The following is a 25,846-nucleotide window of genomic DNA, read 5'->3' on the forward strand; positions in this document are numbered from 1 at the left end:
AGTGTCCACGCTTTCCATCCCATAGTATAGTGCGGATAATACCTCAGCAGTCATATTTTTAACTTATGGTCTCTACAGCAGAAAAGCCTCTTTATTCTTGTAAATGTGCTTCTGGCCTGTCCGATTACGATTTGATTTTTTGTGAGCTGTTATTGTTTTCATTAATGGTTGTATCTAGGTATTTGAATTCTCTTACTCTTTCAATAGGGCTCTTCAACGCTTTTTTCATTTGTTTCAGGCACTTGACATATATATCGTATAATATATCTATGTCATAAGTCTTTGATTTTTATCATGGGTAGATATCAGTATCGTATGCCGTAGATAATTAATATTATAGGACAAAAAACAAATGCGAAGCGTTAAAAAGCCCTATAGGCTGATTCTGTACATATACATATATCTCACGAATCTCCTGTTGTCTTTGTTATCATATATTTTGTCTTGCTTATGTTGAGCGATATTTCATATTCTTTACTTACTTATTAATTAATACCTATTTTATTAATATTAATTATAATATATTAATATTAATTAATTAATACTTAATACTTTATTAATTAAGCAGTGTCTGTATGTCTTCATGTTATTCAGCTAAATAAACTGTATCATCTGCGTATCTCAGGTTATTTATGATCACCTATTATATGTCTTCCGAGTATGTATATATTCAATAATATTGGTAAAAGTGTACACCCTTGTCGAACATCTCTTTGCATTTCTATTGCTTCTGATGTTATGTCTTCTATTCGCACTACTGCTTTTTGGCAATAGTATAAGTAAAAAAAGACTGTTGTCAAAATGTTTATTAGGTAACTTTTAAATTAATTACATAATTAAAGTATAATTCTAATCATAAAAACAATTTATTCACTAATGCGTAATAATAATAATAGTTTATTGAAGTAACTGAAAAGTAGAATTTGAATATCAGTGTAAGATAAGATTAAAACCTTTTCTGTATTTAAGATTTCTTTTGAGTATAAATGATACTTAACTAAGTGTAGTGTCTTACTTATAACTTTAGATTATCTGGCTGAATAATTGTTTAAAAACGTTAAAAAGCTCTGAGAAATTCATTACAATTCAATTTTTTTTGCAAAATTACTTACTGAAGAAATTATTACGTACGCCCAAAAAATAAATAATATATAAGATGTTATCTAACTGGGTATAATAGATGACTACAAGAAAGGTTATACTTCTCATTAGGTGAGGACCTAGGAGCTCCCTCTGTTTACAACACTATGAACAGAGACAGGTACTAATAAATGAAAAAGTTTGTTCATCTAGCGGATAATGCCAAAATAGGTGAAACTGGGGATACAAAATTACACCCATAGCAGATAAAATTATAGCAAATTTCTGCCAGTGGGAATGTTTTCATCACGATATATCCATAGAGACCAATCCATGGTGAAATATTTCTGTCATATAAGAATTGGATGATAATTGGTTCCATTGGATATGATTATGGTTTTGACTAGAAAATTTGACTATTTGTTGTAGAAATACTAAAAATGATACCGAAGGTACTAAAAACATACCACTTGGAGCTAAAGTAGTAATTGATCTTTTGAAATACCTGCCTGCATAATCTAGAAATGAAAGTAGATTAGGTGACACAACACACACAACTAAATAACTGGGAGATACTAGGAATATAGGAACTAAATAACACTAAATATTACCATGAGAAAGTTAGAAAATATAAAGACATATAAAATCTTTTATAAAAGGTATATATTTGAATATCCCTAAAAAGGGCTACATCACCGAACTAGTTTTCGATTGGATGACCAATCATCATCAGTGCTTAAGTGATCCAACATGCTAACCACCAAAATACAATATTATAAAAATATATGGGTAGAAACCCTTTAAGGTTGTGATGGGTAAAATGTGATGGGTTGTTGATGAGTAAAAACACCTACGTCAAGGAAACATAGATGAAATATGCGAGCTTAAACATAGATGTTCAAAATATTGCATGTAATATGCTCTAGATACCATCTGAGCTCTAATTCGACTTGCTCACATGTTGACAGTATGGTAGCACTTGCTAGAATGAGTGTCAGTTTATTTCTGACATTTCCACAAAATCGTCATCTGACGAGTCAGAATCCGATTCATTTAAATCAATAATTATAGGAGATATGTGGCTTGTGTCCATTCTCTTTGCCGTCTCCCAATATTCGTCAATAAGTTTTTCTGCATGTCTAACATACTTCCTCCACTTTTCTGGTGTGACCTTAAATTAGAGCAAAGTTATTACGTAAATATTGTTCTGAAGCTAATTCTTTGTGGCATTTATGTAATTTACTATTCTAATTGGGAAAAATTCTTTAGTTACGGTTAATTTCATGTAATCGAATGAACTATCTTTCAATAAAGTCGTCCCAGGAACGCCTCATAAATATCGGCAATATCATTTTAAAGTATTCTACTTTAAAATGTATAAGATAAGACTGAATTGGCGATATGAATGAGTCAGATTAAATTAAATTAGAAGAATTTTTTACTAAGCAACAACATTTTGGTTTAATTTATTAATATTTTGTATTTGGATAACGACGTCCAAAATGGAAAAGGAAACGTCAATAAAATATTTTTTTCAAATTAAATTGTGGCTTATTTTCCAATTCGAATAGTAAATTATTACCTAAGAATTAAAAAAATATAATTTTGCACGATTGATCATTTTTGACTGTTTACCGTGACAGAGTTTACATCAGTAGGTGACATTTACTAGCAACTCGACGGTAAGTAATCCAACTCGACAGTAAGTACTCCAACTCGACGGTAAGTAATTCACTTACCGTCGAGTTAAAAAATCTCTTAATTTGAATTTATTTTTTCTCTTCAAATACGCGATCAAAGTTGAAAACTTGGAAATATCAATGCCATCATAAAGAAAAACGGTGGATTTAATCATTGAATATTCTGCCCAGAGGCTTCCAGGAGCTTTCAACTGCATATGTCTTTGAACGAAATATGCCAATAGAGTCTTTTCTTCGATTCTTAAATTCTTGTCTTCGCACCATTTTTTAAAACTTTGGTAGGTATTTTGATAACGGATTTTGGATTTTTCGGGAATAATTGCGGAACACCCTTCTTCCCAAGCCCGTTCAATTTCTTCAAATTCACTTTCGCTCATATTTTAATTTATAATAATCAAAATTGTACTTAAAATTATTGACAACTAAATAAAAACTCAATTCTCTATTGTTGTTATGCACCCTAGTTACTACCTAACAAACAATATATCTATCTTGATAAAATGAATGAAACTAGTCAATATGACGAAAATGTTTAATTTTATAATTTATAATGGTATCAATCGTGCAAAAAAACGTTATAAGCATGTCGAGCGTTAAGGTAACCGATCTCAGACAATAATTGGAGTCGTCGCCCCGCTCCTCCTCCAAACAATTGTCTTCGATCGGTATAAAACCCTTACCGTTCTCCATACTTAATATACTATTACCTGTTGTAATGATTTCTTCCAAACATTTATTACTGTGGCTTCATTTGTAACGCCAGAAGAAGTTATATTGGCATCGTAATACCTTTTGCAGTCAGACCAAACATTCTCTATTGGATTAAATTGACAATGGTATGGAGGCAGTCTCAAGACACGATGGCCATATTGAAGGGCCAGTCTATCAAACCTGTAAAACAAAATATATCAAAATCCCATCTAATACAAAATTTTTTTAAGAAGTATGTTAATATGTACTTCTTTATCTGTATATGATGGCCATATTTAAGGACCAATCTATCCAAGCTGTAAAACAAAATATATTAAAATGTCATTTAATAAATAAATTCTAATACGTACTTAAATACCTTATCTGGTAGATTCTTCTTTACAATATCCAATAACTCAAACTTCATCATAGATATTGAACAGCTAATGCGTCGGTTTGTCAACCATTCTATTAGAGAATGTTTTGCCCAACTTGCATTTGGTATTTTTTCAACCAAAGTTGAATGGTATGATGCATTGTCCATTATAATCAATGAAGGTTCTTCTAAGTTTGGTAAAAGCTGATGCTCAAACCATTTTCCGAAATTATCCGAATTCATCGAATCATGGTAGTCACCAGATTTACTTCCACTTTTGAAAATGAGTTCACCGTTTTCAATAAACCCATTTTCAGAACCTGCATGAAGGACAATGTATCGTACACCTTCTCCACTCTTCTTTCTGACTGCATAACTACTGCCATCTTGCCAGCTCTTTCGGAATCCACCTTTACTGAATATCCACGTTTCATCCAAGAAAACTGGTTTTAACGGACATACACTGTTTTGATTTTCCTTGTAGGCTTTTAAAAATTGGAGTCTCTTTAAGGTAACATTTGGTCGTTCCATTAAATACTTTCTGTTAGAAAAACTACAATTTACCCATCTGAATTTTAATTCTTCTAAAACTCGATGAAGTGCAGCAACGGAAATCTGAACCTCATCCATTTCCTCGAGCTTTTCTTTTAGGGTCTTGAGAGTCACATGTTCACCTAAAACGAACGAAAAACTGATAAGACACTATAGTGATTCCTCTAGAAACAATATTAAGAATGTAAAGTAACACATAAATTTTGATATTAGGAATTTGTCTATTTAAATCCTATATGCAACAGTACTCCTTTCATAAATCGTAGTAAGCATTTTTGAATAATCCAAAGTATAAGAGTTATAAAATATATATATTTAGACTACAAATCTATGTATTTTCCCAAAATGTTCGATCTAAATGAATAAACTTCAGCAAAAACGCAAAAAGGACTAGGGCTAAAGAGGATCTTTATTACAATATTGTAAGTAAGTTTACCCATTTATCTGGTAAAGTTTGGTACCTAATTCAGTTATCTTTTTATAACCACTTTTCACTTCTATATAGTTTATGTACTATGTAATTACATACTGGTCAGTAACAATTTTTTTAAAGAAATGTTTCTGGAAAGTTAGTTACTCCTGCCTTTCTATCAGAATTATGATAAATGTTAACTAACCTACTTTAACTTACCTTTACTAAACATTCTGTAAACACGATTCCTGATGGTATGTTGGTATTTAGTAAAAATCAATTTGGGTTCACGACAAGCGGCGTGTGATTGGCTCAGTTTGCTGGAATAATCAAAATCTTTTTGTATCCCTTCATTTGCCAATCGTCTTACAGTTGGCAAAGAAATTCCTAATGCTTCAGCAACACGCTGAAATAAACAGTAGGTAAACCAATTTTATTTTAAGAGTATTTTGAAACTTACTTCACGAACAGCAGAGATTGGTAACAAAGTTTGTCCAGCTTCCTTTTCTAATTGAAAATATTGGAGCAATTTTAATATTAAAATTTGCTCCTTTTCCGTATACCTCGGCATCTTCGCCCTAACTCTTCTAACTAACTAAACGTAACTAACTTCTAACTAATTAACGAACTAAACTAACTTCTAACGAACTAAATTCTAAACCAAAATACAAAACTAACTTTTAACGAACTAAATTCTAAACCAAAACACAAAATAATGCACAAAGACGTTGTGAAACACAAGTGAAGTCGAATTCGAAATTTCGAAATGACAGGTACACAAAATACTGACCTGACTAATAACCGTCACTTGACTCTTTGACACTTCTAAAAAATGGCCAAAATGGACGAAGTTTTCGTCAAATGTTCGTAATACGTGTATTTGATTAGCTAGAAAAAACGCGCATTCTGAATATCAACGAATCAAACGTAGGTTAGGAATAGACATCTTATGTATATAACCATTGTAATGCTGCATTATTTTTGTGTTTAATCACGGAGCTGCCGCTTTTTCCGTCTCATCTAACTTAATGTATTAGAGAGAAATCGAAAAACTGTGACGCACTGAAAAATGTTCATGAGAACAACTGTATCTATAGAAGGTATTTACAATTTTTTTAACAGAACTTTTACTTACTGAAAACCGAAATACAATTACGAAATATTTAAACTTAATTACGTTTTTGTTATCCTTCTTTCGATAATTCTTTAGAATTTGGTGATTAATATGTGACTTCTCAGTAATTCTTTTAGATGCTGGTTAGGTAATATTGATCGGTGTTAGGATTTCACGAATTATAAAATGGAATAAAATGGTCCACACAAGTACGTTGTTCCTAATATGGAAATAATTCGACAAGCATTCTTTTTTAGGGTACCTTCTTGGATTCTGGAACAAATTTCCAAAATTCGGTATTCGGCGTCGACTTATAGTTTTATTTTCGAGCTTGATCTTCTTGCGTCTCTATTAATTTTAATTCTCCAGATGTTGTTTGGGTCATATATTGGTAATAATAAAAAATTCACCTATGTTCATTTCAAATGAATTCGGAAAAAAATGAAGAGACGATTTAACATATTTTAAGTCTTCAAATCTATTTTGGAGTTCGGTCAATATTCCTTCCGGCTTTTTTATATACCTACTCGTTAAGTTTTTCTAGTATAATATGGTAAAAAAAATTTTCTAAGTCGAGTAAAATGACTTAAATGCAAAATGTGTACCTAATACAAATTACAAATTACATCTGTAGCAAGAGTTATACAAAAATCGGTCTGGATTCGGTTGATTACTGACATTTACATTGCGCCACTCTTATGTAATGTTCGTTAGTGCAGTTTTCGATGTGTCATATCATTCTTATCTTGGATGGAAATGGAATTTGTTACAAAGTCTTTCATGTTTGTTGTCAGTAAATTAAAAGACATTTTGAAACACATATTATGGAACGATAATAATTTTTTAAAATCATATCTAATACAAAATTGAAAAATAACTCGGGTACAATCGAGAGCCACAAGTAATCCTTCAAAGAGCCGCATGTGGCTCGCGAGCCGTAGTTTGGCCACCCCTGGTATAATACATACCTAGCGGGAAAGTACTCTATTTCAGCCGAGCGGCAAGGTAAACTACAGACGCGAGGCTAGAATGAGTTCCCGCGAGGTTTGTATACTATTTTACTCACAATCGGTTAGTAGTTTATGGATTTCTAATACTCACAATCTACCAATAATAATTTCGTTTCAAATATCTGTATCCATTTTCATTATGTGATAAGATGAATTATTTTAAGTAACCTGTGAGATCGTTGCTAGGTAACAAAACAAGTTTGTTGAATCTGACATTTAGGCGATACACGACGCCATTAATTGTACATATAATCAAATTGTGTTTATTTTACAAAAATGTCTGATAGTGAATTTGAATGTACGCCACCAGAACTGCGGATAGCTGCAGAGAGAGCTACTGAAGGAATAATTCCTGAAAAAAGCAGGGAGAGGTATGAAAACACCTATGAACTATACAGTAAATGGTGCGTGGCTAAAGGTGTGCAGCATACCTCTGAGACGGTACTTCTTGCTTATTTTTGTGAAATGAGCAAACAAAGTAAAGCCTCCACATTATGGTCAAGATATTCGATGTTGCGAGCAGTATTAAATAATGTTGATATTAGTAAATACGCAAAATTGCGGGCATTTTTGAAAAGGCAGAATGTGGGATATCAAGCTAAAAAGTCAAGTGTTTTTTCTGAAGCAGACATCGATACATTTTTAAAAAATGCCCCGATAGAATATCTTCCTCAAAAGGTAATTTTAATTTATTTAGTGCATATTAAATATATGTTATATTAAATTTTTTTAGGTTGCTTTAATTATTGGCATTTCCGGAGCCTTTAGGTGCGATGAACTTTTAAAAATGAAAATAAGTGACCTGGATATTTTAGAAAATCGAATTATAATAGTGATTCCTGTCACAAAAACCTACTCTTCCCGTACATTTGTAATTACAAAATCGGAATCGATAAAAATAATAAAGCAATACTGTGACCTTCGTAATAACATTGACTCTGATAGATTTTTTTTACAAATAAGATTTGTCTCACAATAAAACACTGAAAAACGTTTGTTTTCTATACTTCCACAAAATTTATTACAACTATACAACCAGGGCCGTCTTAACCATACACGGCGCCGGGGTGCAAGACTCATCTTTGCGCCCCCTTTTGTCAGAAGATTAATAGGTTATAGGTACGCTAAAATTAAAACTAATTATGTTTGCTTTCTTTATTTATACAGGGTGGGCCAAAGAAAACAGTCTACCTCGATATTTGGCAGTAGTTATTAGATTTGAAGGAATTGCCCAAACAGGTCAATTTTTATTTTTAAATTACAATTTTTTGATATACATTTCATACTGGTGACGTCATCCATCTGGGCATGATGACATATTCAACGATTTTTTTTTAATGGAAATAGGGGTCGTGTGTGGTAGCTCATTTGAAAGGATGTTCAATTGTCTATTTAGAAATAGAAACTTTAATATCTTTATTTATACAGGATTGGACAAAAAATATTTTTTGAATTAAATTAACTGGCAGAAAAAGAAGAATCTATGTAATTTATTTAACTTAAGATACATTCTATTGCTGTCAGAAAATAGGAAAGCATATCCATTTGGCAAATAAACATTGCTTTTCGCTTAAATTAAATGTTCAAACTGCCAAGAGGTAGCTGAGAAGCTGTTTAGTCCGTTCTTTAACGGTAAAATATTGCAAAATCTCTAAATTTTAAAGAACCGCTTGGATTGACATGAAATTTGGCATACACATAGCTAACAAGTCAAAGAAAAAAAGTGATATTGTGCTGATATGTGCTTTTGCCCTGGGGGTGGTTTTCACCCCCTCTTGTGGGTGAAAAAATATTCGTCCAAAGAAAGTCAGGAAATGGATAAACTGGCTAATTTTAAGTAACTTTTGTTCTATAGAGTTTTTTCACTAAGTCAATACTTTTCGAGTTATTTGGCAGTGAATATGTTCATTTTTTCAACAAAATAACCACGCTTTTAGACGGTTTTTCGCAAATAACTCAAATAGTAAGTAATTTGTCGAAAAAACGTTCTTAGCAAAAATATAGCCTGTAAATTTTTTTAAAAAATTGTGTATATATCACGTCTCTACACCTAGTAGAAGCAGAGTTATAGCTAATAAAAAGTAGGTTCATATTCGTCAAATTCCAAATGGAATATTTTAATGTGAAATAACCAAAAATGAAGCACCTTTCGGGGAAAACTCATTACAACTTATTTAAAGTGTTTAAAAAATGCTTTATTTTTGTTAAAAAAAAATTTCTAGCATCAAAATTAAACAAGTTACGCTCAAAATAAAGTTAGTCCCTTTTGGTTTTGGTAAAAAAATCGAGAAAATCACCCCCTAATTAGTATCTTAAATGAACTTAATCGTTACGACTTCACAAGTTTATTGACTCGTGTATATATTGTTTATATGATCTGTAAGTTTCATCGGTTCAAACTCCTTATTATTGAAAGGGCTGTAGTTAAAATGGGTTGAACGAATCACTGACCCCGAATGTATGCAAATTTAGAAACACCAAATCTTAATCAATTTTTGTCTAACAGACAAACAAAAAAATACATGATATTCAGAAAAGCAAATCTGACTTTTTTTTGTTTTCTGAGATTTTTGGTATCTCTAACAATTTTTAAGTTATTTTGAAAAAAAGCATATTTTTCAAAATTAAAATTTTTAAAAATTTTACTTTGAAACCAATTTTTTTCAAAAATAAGCACTTTGAATCGATGAAACTTACAGATCATATAAACACAACATAAGTAAAATAATTTGTGGAGCGGTAACGCTTAATTTCATTTAATTTGCTAATTAGAGGGTGGTCTTCCCGATTTTTTTTTTGAAAAAACAAAAGGGACCAACTTTATTTTGAGCGTAACTTGCTTAACTTTAATGCTAGAAACTTTTTGTAAAAACAAAAATAAAGCTTTTTTAAACACTATAAAAAAATTATAATGGGTTTTCCCCAAAAAGTGCTTAATTTTTTGGATATTGCACGTCGAAATGTTCTATTTGAAATTTGGTGAATATGAATCTATGTTTCATTGGCTATAACTCCGGTTCTACGAGATCCAGAGACCTAACGCGTACACCATTTTTTTTACTTTTTTATAGGCTATATTTTTGCTAAGAAGTTTTTTTTCGACAAAATACTTACTTTTTGAGTTATTTGCGAAAAAGCGTCTAAAAATGTGGTTATAGTATTGTTGAAAAATGAACATATTCACTGGCAAATAACTCGAAAAGTGTTGGCTTGGCGAAAAAGCTCTATAGAACAAAAGTTACTTAAAATTAGTTAGTTTACCCATTTCCGGACTTATTTTGGACATATATTTTTTCACCCCCTATTGGGGGTGAAAGTCACCCCCAGGACAAAAGCACACATCGGCACAATATCACTTTTTTTCTTTGACATGTAAGCTATACGTATGCCAAATTTCATGTCAATCCAAGCGGTTCTTTAAAATTTAGAGCAAAAACCGTGAAAGAATGGACTAGTTTGTGATTTCATTTTAGCGAAAAGAAATATGTATTTGTGAAATAAACATTTTTTTTCTATTTTCTGACAGCAGTACAATGTATTTTAAGTTAAATAAATTACATACGTTTTCCATTTTGCGTCAATTAATTTAATTCAAAAATGATTTTTTTGGCCACCCTGTATAAATAATGATATTAGTGTTTATATTTTTCTGAATAGGGAATTGAACGCCCTTTCAAATGAGCTACGCACAACCCTTATTTCCATTAAAAAAATGATCGATTACGTCATCACGCTCAGATGGATGACGTCACCAGTATGAAATATATGCCAAAAAATTGCAATATAAAAATCAAAATATTTCTGCATTTCCTTAAAATCTAATAAATACTGCCAAATATCGAGGTGGACTGTTTTCTTTCGCCCACCTTGTATATTAAAAAACATGGTTTCAGTATTCAAAAAAGATCAATGTTATAAACTATACCAATTTTTTAAAGTATATCAAAGTCAACTTTTCTAGCTTTTAAGTTGGCAAAAGTTTTTATTGCTTCGGTGGTATCTATTTTTACTTTCTTTTCTATAGGTACTTATTAAAGCCAATTATTTTTGATCAATTTAAGTTTAGAAAAAGACCTTTCTCCTTCAGCTATTTATCTGGAAGTGTTAAATATATCCTTAGACATGTAGACATATTTAGGAAAACGGAGAAGAAATTATTTTAGAATATATAACTTAAAATATCGAGTGGAGTTTTGTCTATATTTTTAAAAAATATTGGTAACAATAATTCTAATTCATGGAAAAAATCTGCACCATCTATATTAGATATATTTCCAAGCGCTAGTTCTTTTTGTAAATGTAAACATTGTGTTGCTTTTAAGTTTTCTTCGGAGTTTGTCCAAAACAATATACTTTCCATGAAAGAAAAATTATAAATTTCAAATTTTACAAGATGGTGATTCATTGTCACTCGACATCCAATATTGCTCAAAATAGTATACTCGTCACATTTTTGAAATTATTGTCGGAATAATCTAAATGGGTTTCATATTTCATTTCCATATCGTAGGTGTATAGAGCATTAATAGACTTTGTAAAAAATATCGAAAGTGCACTTGTATGTTTTTGTTATTTGTAGTTTTTTAAGGACAAAAAGCGTAAGTTTAAGCCTAGCAAGTTTTCAGCTTGCGCCCCTTTGACTTGGCGCCCGGGTGCCTCGCACCCCTTGCACCCCCGGGTTAAGACGGCCCTGTATACAACTTTGTGGAAGTATAGGAAACAAACGTTTTTCAGTGTTTTATTGTGAGATAAAATGAACTTCCATCAAGTAATGGTCGAATCCATCAATTAAATAAGATTTGGTAAAATTACACGACAGCCTTTTGGGCATAATGCTATAGGAAGTTTTCCCAAAAAAATAGCAACTTATTTAAAGTTGGAAAATGTTAACAGGTTTACAGGACATTGTTTTAGACGTACTTTAGCAACATTATTAGCAAATACAGGTGGAGACATCCTACAGTTGAAAAAGTTGGGGGTTGGAAATCCAACACCGTAGCAGAGGGATATGTGGAGAATTCATTACATGGACAAATAAAAATTGCTAATATGTTGTCTCATGTAAAAAATCCAGAAACGTCGGCGTCATCATCTATTTCTGAAACTCATAATTTTGAGCAACACGGTCTTACTTTAACCGTTAATAGTAATCATAATTCCAATGCAACTATTAATATTTATAATTCCAAATAGTTTTCTTTTTGTTATTGTTGTTTCTTAATTAAATAAATGTTGAGTGGATTCTATTCTTTCTAAACCATCTTTTAATCAACAATGACATTGACATTTGCAGGTAGAAAAGTGACAGATGCTAGCCGGGAAAGTACTTTCCCGGCTAGCTGAGAAAGTAAAGTAAGTAATAAGTCGCTTTCTGATTACTTCAAAGGTTAGAAATCCATAAATTACTAACCGATTGTGAGTAAACATTTTTTTATGTCGGGCTCTGACACCGATGTTAGCTTTAATGTTCAGATACCTATGAGTTGCGGTTAAATTTTCCATAAAATGTCCGCAGTGTCCTTTCCACAATAAATGATCAATAAAATACAAGTTGAACGACACTTACCACTTCGCATAATGTATCCGTTCTTTTTTCTTTCCACCATTTTTGTTTGAGAGCATTTAATGCTCCAGTTTCTTGCAGCTGTAGAATCGCTTTGTCAATGGCACTTCTATAGTTAGCATCTAAATAAAACCATTTATTAAATAATCTGAACGACCATTCAAATTATATACAGAATAAATAGGACAAACGCATCCTCCTATACATTATTGTTCCTCCTAATTGTTCAGAATATTAGAAGGTATACATTATACGTATATACATTACCGTATATGTCAAGATAACGATACTCGAGGAGACTGCTTATACCCCATTCCACGAATATACGAACTTCTTGGATTATCGCGACAACGAATATTTTACTGTGCAAAATATGAAGAACGAAAGTAAATTGCAAATTATATTGTTGTTTATTGGAGTATTATTAGAGCAAAATACTTTCGTACTTCTTATGTTGCACACTAAAATATTCGTTGTCGCGATAATCCAAAACAGTCGTATATTCGTGGAATACACCATAGTCTAGGCACCAGGGGGGTCACCGTGCCCTTTTAAATTCTGATGGACAAACTCAACTGTTTCTTATGGAGTTTTGGCTGCTGATTACGAATTTCGAGGGTGGATTTGGATCCAAGCGGTCAAAAAATTGTTCTAAAGAATTTAATTGTTTATAAGGCTCTGGCTCATAAACTAAAAGGGATAAAAAAATGTTTCAAATAAAATTAGAACTCAAGATATTGTAAAATTAGTGCACAATGCAAGTTGCAAATTGAAAAATAAGTATTTTTCGAAGCTTTATCGATCGTAACTCGGCTTTTAAGCCTGTAAATGAGGCTTAGAAGGTCTCATTTTAAAACTTAATTAATACGCTTCCAATCAAAGTTTGTTAAATTACTTTATCTTCATTTGTTTTAAAGTTATACTCGTTTGAATTTATAATTTTCTTAAAAAAATTGTACATTCATTTGTTTATAAGGGTTTCAAGCAGTATTAGAAAAGTTCATATTAGTAATAGTAACAAATCAACTGGAACAAAAAAATAGTAGGTATAATGTCAAATGTTTATGCAAATTTAGTGTCATAACCAACTAGGTACCTAGTTATAGTTATAGTGTTTTTATTTATATTTTACGCGCCAACAATTGTACGTAGGTATTTTGATATCTCTTCCAATATTAATAAATTAATGATTATTCTAGATTATTATGTTTTTTTTTTCGAAAAATTATTTTGATTAAATATTTTCACGGATACCTAATAAAATTTCACATATTTTTCATATATTTTTTTGGCTTAAAGAATCCCGAATAACTTACAAATTAAAGCAGTTAGGTATAGGTAATGCTTAAGAAATAAAAAAGTACCATAAAATATTATTTCATCACATTACTAAAATACAGGGTTCCATTTAAGAAAACTCAGAAAATACTCATTCAGAGTTTCGACCAACCCTGTATACTAAAATTAAACATTTAATTGTGTGCTAATAATTTTTAACAATAGTAGACTATTCGTTTGAACATAAATATAAATTTTTATGTCAAATTACTACAATTCTACAGGGTGTGAATATTGCTACGAAATTAACAAAAAAACGTAATTATCTTTTAAACTACTTCGTATATTATTACATAACCCTCTAGTTTAGCAAAGAAGGCATAGAGGAGAATCCAAAAATGTAAAAATATACAGGGTGTTTTATTTAAAAAAACATAAGTTTGTGTCACCCTCTCAATATGGGTAGGCCTGAATATTTGAAAATATTTTTAAATTATGGTCCTATCTGTGCAGCAACTTTTATGTAAATAACTTTTTTTCGCATCTCTTACTATAAACGAGTAATTGGACTTCTTCACACTAATTCCCCACCCTGTATGAAGTATGAAGTGAGCTAAATACCTGAGTTTAAAAAAAATAATAAAGCGACAAAATTAATTTTTCCACAACTAATTAACGGCAAAAAGCGGCAAATTCAGCACCAACTCAATTTAAATTTCAGACATTATTCACTGTTGTGATTCGTTAAGTTCATATGAAGTTAGCGAAACATCGGATATATTAAAAAAATTAAAAAAGCGGCCAAATTAATTTTTCCACAATTAATTAGCGACAAAAAGCGGCAAATTCAGCACCAACTCGATTTGAATTTGAAACATTTTTTGCATTTGTGATTCGCTAACTTTATAATATAAATATAATTAACGCTAACTTCATATTATGAAGTTAGCGAAACATCGAATATTAAAAAAATTAAAAAAGCGGCAAAATTAATTTTTCCACAACTAATTAGCGGCAAAAAAGCGGAAAATTCAGCACCAACTCGATTTGAATTTGAAACATTTTTTTGCTGTTGTGATTCGCTAACTTCATATAAAGTTAGCGAAACATCGAATATTAAAAAAATAAAAAAGCGGCAAAATTAATTTTTCCACAATTAATTAGCGGCAAAAAGCGGCAAATTACTACTGTGCTTGCCATATTATTTGCGAGAAGTGATTCGCTAACTTTATGTACATCTTCAGTTTGTGCGCAGCTTACGTCTATTCCTATAACGGTCGGAGTGTACCAAGTACGGAATAAAAATAAAATATTTTGTAAATAGCTTAGTATACAGTTATACCAATATTACAGAGAGCCCTCTATAGCAAATTATGCAGAAATACAAAGATTGCTCTGGGCAGGTCACCTTATAAGAATGGATAACGACAGAACACCTAGTAGAACGCTTAGCGGAACTATGGTGGGACGTCGGTCAGTAGGAAGACCAAGGAAGAGGTGGATAGACGAAGTGAGAACCGATGCTAAAGAGATATTGAGGGTGGACAACTGGAGGAGAGCAGCCAGAGACAGAGATACTTGGAGGCGGATGCTGGGGGAGGCCAGGGTCCGACTTGGGCTGTAGCGCCATAGGAGAGAGAGCTTAGTATAGTTGTAACAGAATTTAATAAATTTAATTTGGTTATGGCATATAAAAAACTTACTCATGGGCATAGCAATTCCATAACTTTTTGAATCTAACCAATCTCCAACTTGTTTCAAGTTACATTTTGTTGCAGTATGGTATTCTATTGTTGTGGATTCCATTAAAAAAGCATATAATTCATTTTTTGTATTTTGTACTCTTTGTACGCCATCTAAATTATCGGTTTCTAGAACACTTGGTCTTGCCGATTTCATATTTAAGTACATTCTTTGGTATAGTGAATTGTTAGATTCCTAAAAATATATATTTTTTTAATTCAAAATTAGAAAATTTATAAATGAAAACGGGAAAGTTCCTGGGACTTGGCTGTATACCACGTGGTTAAAAAACTCTAATAACATCGAAGTAAAAAACTCCTTAGTAGTAGGTAGGTATAATTTATTAAAGGTTTGTTCCAACTCGATACAAAACCGTTTTCTGAATCGCTACGCGCATGCGCAATAATGAATAATTATGCGCATTAAGACATTTTTCGTTACTGCGCATACTCGTAACCGTTCAAGAACGGTTTTGTATCGAGTTGGAACAAACCTTAAATAATCTTAAAAATCCAAATGGATTACAACAAAACTTGTCAAAACTAACGAATGTGTTCAGAAAATTTATAATGCACTTCATTGAAGTGAATTATAAATTTGGTTTATTGGTTTACATTTTTGGTTATTATTGGTTACATTTTTGTAGAAGTTATTCCTGGCATCTTCCTTTACAACACCTGATAGATTTCAAAAATTCCTGAAAAATTACCACCATTTTAGCGATTTTGACAAGGGTAGAATTATTGCCTTAAAGATATGGGTTTGTCGTATCGCGAAATTGGCCGTCGTATTAATTGTACGGTAATGACAGTTATGTGAGTATGTCGTGTGTGGACAAACGAAGGTAGAGGAACACGAAGAAGACCAACTGGTCAACCGAGGCGTACCACAGAGCGTCAAGATAGGCGCTTTAGACTCCTAGGTCTGAGAGACCGTTTTGCTAATACGAGTCAAATAGCTGACCACAATGGTTTGGAGTAGAAGGTAGACCTGTTACTAGACGTACCCTATACCGTAGCATTTGAGCCTTTGGACTGGTTGCATTCCGCCCACCACGAGTGCTTCCTTTGACTACGGACCACTGTCCTCAACGCTTGAATTGGTACAGAGAACGGCAGCATTAGGTGGCACAATGGCATAATGCAGCATTCAACGATGAATCGCGATTTTGTTTAGGTATGCATGATGGTCGTAAGATGATAAGACGCCGCCATACGACGCCTTATCGCCAGACGATAAGTCGACGATATATCGGGTTTTCTGTTGAGAGGCATCTACACAGGACAGTTGGAGTAATGGTTTGGGGGGTTAATGCCTATGGTAGCCGATCACCACTTTTGTTTATTCGAGGCAGTATGACAGATGCGCGTTATGTTGATGACATCTTACAAACCAGTTTACTGCCTTATCTAGACGGCCGTCGAAACGCCCTTTTTCAGGAAGACAACGCACGTCCCCATATTGCTCGGCAAACTATGGACTTTTTCCAAGAAGCTGGCGTTAATTTTTTTGCCGTGGTTACCCCGTTCGCTGGGTTTAAATCCTATCGAACATGTGTGGGATATGATCGGGAGGAGACTGTCCACTTTGCACCATCCTCCACAGACTCTGGCACAGTTAATCCATGAAATTCAAGTTGCTTGGAACGAGGTGCCACAACCAGATATCGATCATCTCATTTTGTCAATGCCTAGACGTGTACAGGAGTGTATTCAGCTAGGGGGTCGCCAAACACATTATGTATTATTATTTTTTGATTACATGTCAATAAAAAGTCTTGCCAATGTTATCGTTTCATTTTTAATGAAAATGTAATCTGTTGCCAAAAAATTAAGTTCCAGAAATGATTCCTTCTGGGTGTAACACTTTTAATGTAACTGAGTATATAATGCTTAGATACGTGTTGTATCCGAATAAAGGGATGATACTAATGTTCTTAAAAAAATTAGACAAACAGAAATAACTTACTCTGAAAAACTGTTCTGTGGCTCCACCTTCTAAAAATCCATATTTGATCTTACTTTGCTTTCCAAGGTCATCAACACTTTTTATGGGAGAATCCAAATTGGCTTTGGTTAAAAAGGCAGTTAAGTTGGCAATGTACGAATTGGTAATAATAAGAGCAAAGAACCACCACATGGCTAGCGCTAATCTTGTCGATATTCCTCTGAAATATTTAGAAAAATGAAGTTGAAATACATAATTTAGATTTAAGATCTTAATGATTAAAAAATATAGTAAATAAAAAAAAGGAAACACAATAAACATGACAATTATTACACTATTACAAAGATATTGTGACGAATTTCTAACTGAGGCCGGTCCTGCCCCTAGCAGTCAACAAACAACAGCGACACGTCATCGACGAGTAATGTCTCCGCTAATCCAGAAGTTTCCCGATGATAGGCGGAGACCTGCCTCAGGCCTTCCAAATGTTCTCGAAGCAGAGCCGTATCTATATAAGCGGATGATTTTTAAGCAGCAGTCAGTCAATGAACGAGCCGCGACGCGTGATATAATTGTATTCGATTCGGATTTAATGAAATGTATATATTAGTTATCGAAGTTATTATGTTTAGTTAATTAAATCATAAATTTGAGTTGTAAATAAATTAGATGTGTTAGTTGGTGTTATTTGTAATTATTAAAATAAATAAGTGATGTAAATAAAATAATATAAGTAAGTCTTCCTTTATTTAAATTAAACTTAGTGCCTAAAGATATAAATAAATAAAATAGTAGAGTCAATCGCGTAACAATATTATGACAAATATAAGAATGAAAAACAGAATAAATGTAATGGACATGATGTCACGATGTTTTGAAGCAGAAGCTGCATATTAACACTAATGGACAAGGTGTGAAATGGACGAATTAGAGAACTGATGAATGTAAAGAAGACAAGTAATAACGAAATAGAAAAACAAAAAGTAGTTTGGTAGGACGGGTGAGACAAGAATACCGCTGAGAACTTGGAAATGTAATCAAAACAGAAGGACTCAAAGAGCACGTCTGAAATAATAGCGGTACAATTAAAAGGTGCAACGGAAAAAGAAACCTCAATGAAGAAGATATATGTAACAAGAACAAACATAATATAACGTATAAAACCACCGTTAAGTAAATTACGAAGGAAGTTATTCACTAAAACACATCACAATGCAGCAAACCCGCTCTTGACTTTTACAAATGATGGTAGTACGTAGGGATTGCAATCCAGCAGCATTTTCAATCCAGCTGGATTTTTGCAAGATTGGCCTGAATCCAGCTGGATCCAGCGCGGATCCAGCAAAATGTGGAATCAAAATAAAAACACGATTTTAATGTTTTTTTGTCTGTATGCTAAATTTGTTTAGTCCTTCGTCATACTTTTTTTGATTTTGTAAATACACTAATGAGAGGCGCCGTTCTGTGACTCTATTGCGTAGTGCTTCCGATAGATCGGCATTAAGCCTAGAGTCATGGCTATTTAGTTTGTCTAAGACAAATTTCATGGTTGTGTCGGCCGTTATCAACGTGGACTCTATTCTGCAAAGAGCTTCTACATCCCGTTAAAAGTGGCGATTAACTCATTGATTATTGACTACTCGTCAGAAGAGAATTTTATCGCAGAATCAATGTATATCAACGCTTTATCGATGCAAACTTTTAAGCTATATAAACTTTCCAGCATATTGAGCTACTGCCAGCGCGATAGAATGGCAGGTTGCCGACTCACGGCTTTGAATAAGGAGGCTAATGAAGACATTAAGTAACTTATTTCGAATTTGACACTTTACGGATCTGTGCTGCTGAATCCAGTATGTAAAAAAAGCGCTGGATCCAGCTGGATTGCTGGATGCTGGATCCAGCAATTGCAATCTCTAGTAGTACGTGATCTGAGTCTAGGTCTACCTTCACCCATCTGTGTGCCGGATAAAACAATTTTTTAAATAAATTTCATTCATAGACAAATACGTCTTATATAGATTGCCTATCAAAATATGTTTTTGAAATCAACATTTCAAGCACATTTTTGTGAATTTTTTTTGAAAGTATGGTAGAATTATTTTATTTTTAAATTAAGTAAACATATTTATCTACAATTCAAAGAACAGTCAAAATAAATGTCAAAGAAAAATATTGAAAAATAAGCCAACAGTCACAAATTTTTACAGACACCCCAAAAAAGTGGATTTTGCGGTGGACATCAGAACTTGTCATTGGATCATGTCAAATAAAAAACTTCATGTTAAAAAAAGATTCAAAAATATTTTATTAGCTTATGAGTTTCTCGAGGTAACTTTTTTTTTTGCAAAAAATCGAAATGTTTTGCAAAAAAGGATGATAATCAACATATTTATTATTTTTAAGCAAAAAAATAAACATAAAACAAAAAATATCTCGACAGCGTTACCTCACAACTCATCGGTCAAGTAGTTTTCGAGTTACAATGCCCGCCACCTTTGAAAAAAGCAGTCTTGAAAAAAACGAGTTTAATGTTTTGTTAACTGTCATTTTCAATTTCTTTTTTGTCTGTCAAATTGTAATCAAAAGTGATGCACACCGAAATATGTTTTTGAATCTCGGAGTAATTTAAAATAGAGAATGGGAACAGCTGTGGAACGTTTCTTTCACAAAAATAATAATGATTTCGAATCCTACGCCCCCAGCCTTAAGGATAACCATGAACATATGGCTAGGCTGTGGGTGAAGGTTGACCTAGATTCGGAACTTAGACTATGGAGAGAAGTTTGCATCAAAATATTGTTCTCTGAAAGTAAAATTTTATATATATTCCTTACTTGGGTAATATATCACATCCTTGGTTCATAATAGTACCCAGTGTTGCCCAATGACAATTTCGTAAGCTCCATATATTTTCGGCCATAGTTGGTTCTTGATCACAAGGATGCGGATTTTCCCAATCCCCTGGAGTCATCCTTGCTATAAAGAAAAGTATTATAGATACTACCAGGTACGTTGTTGCTGAATAAATCCATACTGACGTATCAAACGGATCCAAAAATGCAAATGGTTTGGAATCACTCTTCTGGGGTGACTTGTGTAGAATACTGATTCCTAAAACGCAAAAAATATTATAAAAAATATCTCAAATCAAATCAAATGTCCCAAAAAACACAATTTCCAATATTAAATACACCCTAGTCTAGGTGATTGTTTTGAAACTATTTCTTATGGCATATTAATTTGTATTTTGTGAACGATTTCCAAAGTCAAAACGTCAGAATAAAATTATTTTAAAGAAAAATTGTGATTTATTTACAGTAAAAATAATAAATTACTCTCCAATTGTGCTATCCGATTGGATAGCACAGCCAGAGAACAGAAGAATATAGAAATATCTGGAGGAGGACTATGTTCAACAATGGACAAATCTGGGCTAATTGTTGATGATGCAGATATGGTAATTTGATGTGCTGCTTATCTTCTTAAAGAAGGAGGTGATAATTACACTCTTAATATCTAACAGTTATTATAATTATGTAGGTGTGTCGTCAGGACCAGGAGCATTTCTTCTTTTCGCTTGGTCGATGGTCTTTGCACTTCTGAGACTAAACACTTCGGTGGTCCCGTATCTCTGTTAGATGTTACGTTTTGGTAGATTATTTATCTATTATACATAATGGTGATTGTCTTTAAATATACATAGTTTTCCCATTCGGTACAGCACCCCTTAATGTCACTTAAAATTTTACCATTAGAGCCTAGAAAGATGTTTGGTCTCTAAATGGTCTGGTTGGTCTGCTTTTACCCGCTAATTCTTTCAGTTTTTTATGCAAATGAAGGATGCCTCGTTGTTACTCCAGATTTTCAATTTCTCTTGTAGAAAACTGACGGTGCTAGTTTAATTCTTTTTCGGATTACCCTATGTATTTCATTGCATTTTTCTGGATTTGTACTGCCTTCGAACATCCATTATTTCCAATATAACGCCTATGGGAGATGGGTCTTCTGGAGTATTATATATTTTTACTTTAAGTTTTTGCTTTTCTTTATATAGGTATTGACAAAAGTCTTTGTGTATGGTTTGGTAATGTCTTGCTTGTTCATGCCAACATCTAAAGTATTTATCGATCTATTGAATAATATTTTTAAATATTTTGTATATTATTGGTAGTAGGTTTAACAAGTCTGTAGTTTTTGCTATACTATCCTCTTTGTCCCTTATCTTATGAATGAGTATGCTGTCAATATTCCAGCGGCCTGGTGTATATTTGGTTTATGTACCACTTCATTTCAGTAATCCATTTGATTATCCCATTGGATTCAACTGCTTTATTGCTTTCTATTGTTTGTTAATGTAAATTTTAATTTTTCCACAAGAACCTCTGGGGTATCTTGGCTGTTAGTGATTTTTCAAGTGGTTTAACACTTCGTAAATTTTTCCATTTAATTTAGTCATCACTTGTATTATCTCATTTCTAACTAAGATCTTGATGTTTTCGTCTTTACAGTAACTACATACTTACTTTCTTGCTTTGTTCATGCATTTCCTGTTTTCCATTACATTTTATACCACTTTTTTAAACTTAAACTTGAAACTTAAAAGTAAATACTTAAAAAATATAGATATGTAGGACTTGTTAAATACAATCGTAATAAAAGTCCGTGTGATGTTTAACAGTTTTAATTAATAAAATAGATAACTAAATTATAGATACTATTAAATTGACAAAATGTAAAAGTGTTTGTGTAATTGCGACTAAAATTTTACGAGTTCTCACAAAAGAAAATGTCTTTGAAATAATCGCGTTTATCTACTTAATATATGACCGGCTTGTCAATATATAGGTAAGTACGTCTTAAACTGCGCGCCCTTTCGATTATTGCCAAATACGACGTCTTTCCTCAGAATCTCAAAATCGACTCACTATACAACCCCTACGCTAAAACAAATTCTCTTATATCTAATCTCCTCTTCTCATGGTTTAATTCGCTTTCGTGAGAACTAACCTATTAAAATTGAATCAAAGTATGTACCGGCTTTTTCCAATAAACGAAAACTATAAAATTAGTCAAGGCAGCTACTGTTTATCTTAAAGTCCGATTCCAAACGATTGAAAATAAACACAATCTTCTCACTAAACTACCCGTCGATCGTCGATTAGATACATCCCCATATCTGTCCCTAAGAGCGTCGCCGACGCCCGCTCGTTTCGTGTTTGTACTAAATTAATGTAAAAATATATACAGGAGCCTTCAAAATTAAGATAAAATATTTACAATTCTACAGATAATTAATATTAAAAAAAAATTGAAATTGAAAAGGGTTATTCATTTTTGAATAATATTTAATATTATATGTGAAATAAATATACCATATGTATAATTTTCGATTAAAAATGGGCGACTGAAGGAAGCGCTAAAAGCGGCAACATTACTTATGAGAATGAGTTGCATTGCCACTGTAGAATGAACAAATGACTGAATTTGGCGCGACCTCGGATGTGAGAAACGGGGAAGCAGTATTGCCATGTTGCTATGTATTGGGTGTACTCTAATTTTGTACTTTAATCTAATTTAACAGTAAACAAACGGTATACCTATTACGTATTATAAAATACTAAAATACTCACCTAAAGTCATAAATGGCATGCTAAAATCCACTATTGATCGCCTTTGTTGATTGATAGTCAAATCGCAGAGAGCCAAATGTGCATTCTAAATAAATAAAAGTAAAGAAGAATTAAATATATTTATTTAATACAAAACATTGTTTACAATAGTAAATATTAAAGAAGCGTTATTTATGTGTTATGTACACTGGTTTCTGTTGAATTCGATATTTCGTTGAATATTTATTTTTTCAACTTTATCAGGAACAAACTACAAACTACAAAATTAACTGACAATTAGATACAAACATAACATTTATTAAAATAACATGACTTGCGAAATGCTGAATGTTATTTTAAGAAACAATTTATGATTAGAACTGTTAAACATTATTCCTCAAGTAATTTTGTAATTAATACTTCGCAGTTAATTATTTAACTTCTTTATTCTACATTTAAACATGTGCTACAACTTCCTTTTTAGATTTCATTGACATGACAACGACAAGTTAAATTGACAACCGGAAAATAATACTACATTGTTATCCAGTGTTGCCAAATACAAAGTTCTAATAAGAACTACACATGTCGTTTTCACGAGCGTCTCAGACGGCAACTGATTTCGGTATTTTTTCTCACATGTGTTCAGGAACAACGAGTTCATTATTGATCGAACCAGTGTTATTTTGTTTTTTTTCAGAATTTTAAAATATTGCAATAAATGTCGCTTAGCTGCTGGTATCTGTCTTATGATTAATTGTCTTTTCATTTTTTTTATGTGGTACATTGTTTTCTGTATCTAAGATCTTGGTATCAGATAAATTACATGTATAGCCTGTTGTGTATGTGTAAGAAGGGAGTGCTAATGCACAACAGTTTTTTTGTGTTTAGCAATTATTTTTTTGCTGCGTTATTCTTTGTTTTAACTGCGATGTTTGCCTTATATACTGCTTATCACAATCGTGACAAGAAAGTTGATAAATGAGATGACTCTAGTTTAGAAGCAGTGTCTGTTAATCTTACAAAATAAAATACTGGCCATACATATTGTTTATTTAGTTTTAAAAATTTGTGTCAAAAAAATACTTACCCCTTCTAGTAAATCGCCAATTAAACCATTCCATCTTTTTTCGTCGGCTAGATATTTTCCATAAACGTTATTTTCTGTGATCATAATTTCGTATTTAAATTCCAAAATAGCAGCAATTTCGTTCATTAAATCTTTGGTATAGCCTTCGTACCTATCATTTCCTTCCAATACTTTTCCATCGGGAGATTCAGCTAGCATCAAATATGGTTCACCAACTCTAAAAAAGAAAGAAATGAAACATAGATCAATCTGTTCATATAGATTTATATAATAGTCTGGGCATATCATCGAAAAAAGCCACTATTGGGAAATAGTATATTATTCAACGAGCATGTAATGATGGCTATTACCCACGATGATGAAGTTTGCGACACGAGCCTACGGTTCGTGTCTTAACTCATCAAAGTGAGTAATAGCCATTACATGAGAGTAGAATACTATACTTTTTCTACGACCTTTTTTTATTTTAATTAGTAAAAAATATAATTATCAACTACCCGAGGTATAATAATTTACAAAAATACCTAAATGCTGTGTACCCCTAGTACGTGGCTGAATAATTGGTTGCCTACTATTACCAAATTCTTATTTATAGGGCTTTTCATTCACAGTCATTTGTTTCGAGCTTCTGTCATATGTCGTATAATCCGTGTATATTAATATTATACACAGATTATACAACATATGACAGAAGCTCGAAACAAATGACAATCGATGAAAAGCCCTATTGTAAAAATACAACAAGAAATAGTCAATCCAAGTTCTATTCGTTTCCGAAAAATTATAAGCATAAATTTGTACCTACTGTCAGTGAATCTAATAAATAGGAAATGTCGATGGACGTATTTCATATAGTTATAATGTATTTACATTTAACTATTCTATAATATAATATGTTATAACATATTTAACACAATTTAACTTGAAAAATAAACACAATATTATAGTATTTTTACTACAAAAGCAAGATTACGTAGGTCAAAATTTCTGACGTAAAAGCACTGTCAAAACATTAGAATCTGACTTTTCATCATGGCCACGTTAATGTCATTACTTGTCAGATATTTTTCTTTGTTTTTGTTTACTATAAAAATAATATCTACAGCCCGTCTAATTTACTTACCGTTGCACGTTATTATCTACGTTAGAGATCTAAGTTGACATTGTTGCCTAATTACAAAAAATTCTTGAATTTATTTTAAATCAAATACATCACACAATTTTTGCGGAAGTGGATTATACAGCAAAACAAATTAATATTCAATGTAAATAAATAAAAACTTTAGAAATAGAAAACAAGAATTAAGTTATAATCTTACGTTAAAGTACATAATAAAACAGTAAATATAATGAAACAAATACTTATAGTAAAGAATATAAACAAATATGAAGTGTCATCACCGCAACTGTCGAATAAATGTTACCAATTTATGCCAAAATATCACCTTCGTTCGATTAAAGTTACAGTGTATTCCGAATAAATGTGCTTCATAAAAACGCTTTATAATCCATTTATACAAATTAAATGAAACATATTATTGTGTATTTCTTTAAGTTAACATTAATAGAAATCTTTAAATATTATTTCTACGCGTATATAATAAAATATGTCTGGTGGCTGTAATCCAAGTGTACTCGGCAAAGTGATTCTAAAAAAGAACACACCTACCGCCTAAATA

At 32.1% G+C, this 25,846-nt stretch overlaps 2 protein-coding genes across 3 annotated transcripts in view; both read right to left on the minus strand.

The window, feature by feature from the left end:
- The window catches only part of LOC114336185 (glutamate receptor ionotropic, kainate 2), a 93,070-nt gene that overhangs the window by 20,830 nt on the left and 46,394 nt on the right, over positions 1 to 25,846 (minus strand). The window contains exons 9-14 of one of the 2 annotated variants that reach the window (XM_050646881.1): positions 24,168 to 24,384; positions 23,099 to 23,183; positions 20,303 to 20,579; positions 17,487 to 17,685; positions 15,479 to 15,713; positions 12,501 to 12,619 (exon numbers count right to left, since the gene is read on the minus strand). In XM_050646881.1, coding sequence (XP_050502838.1) covers positions 12,501 to 12,619; positions 15,479 to 15,713; positions 17,487 to 17,685; positions 20,303 to 20,579; positions 23,099 to 23,183; positions 24,168 to 24,384 — 1,132 coding nt within the window. The remainder of the gene's footprint in view (positions 1 to 12,500; positions 12,620 to 15,478; positions 15,714 to 17,486; positions 17,686 to 20,302; positions 20,580 to 23,098; positions 23,184 to 24,167; positions 24,385 to 25,846) is intronic. The other variant, XR_007697109.1, reaches the window with a different exon arrangement.
- On the minus strand, positions 885 to 7,840 carry LOC126882059 (uncharacterized). The gene is made up of 4 exons (XM_050646883.1): positions 5,030 to 7,840; positions 3,842 to 4,520; positions 3,488 to 3,671; positions 885 to 2,251 (listed from the first exon to the last, which is right to left on the minus strand). The coding sequence occupies exons 1-4, from the start codon at positions 5,040 to 5,042 to the stop codon at positions 2,075 to 2,077; spliced, it is 1,053 nt and encodes a 350-aa protein (XP_050502840.1). The 5' UTR covers positions 5,043 to 7,840; the 3' UTR covers positions 885 to 2,074.

The sequence above is a fragment of the Diabrotica virgifera genome, chromosome 3, assembly GCF_917563875.1.
Source record: "Diabrotica virgifera virgifera chromosome 3, PGI_DIABVI_V3a".
Lineage (NCBI taxonomy): Eukaryota > Metazoa > Arthropoda > Insecta > Coleoptera > Chrysomelidae > Diabrotica > Diabrotica virgifera.

Bases quoted from the DNA above. Each gene is read 5' to 3' on its own strand.
- LOC126882059 (XM_050646883.1), bottom strand. The intron at 3,672-3,841 runs GTACGTATTAGA...TTTGTTTTACAG, and splicing joins CTACCAGATAAGGTATTTAA to GTTTGATAGACTGGCCCTTC. The intron at 2,252-3,487 runs GTAATAGTATAT...CTCTAATTTAAG, and splicing joins GGAAGAAATCATTACAACAG to GTCACACCAGAAAAGTGGAG.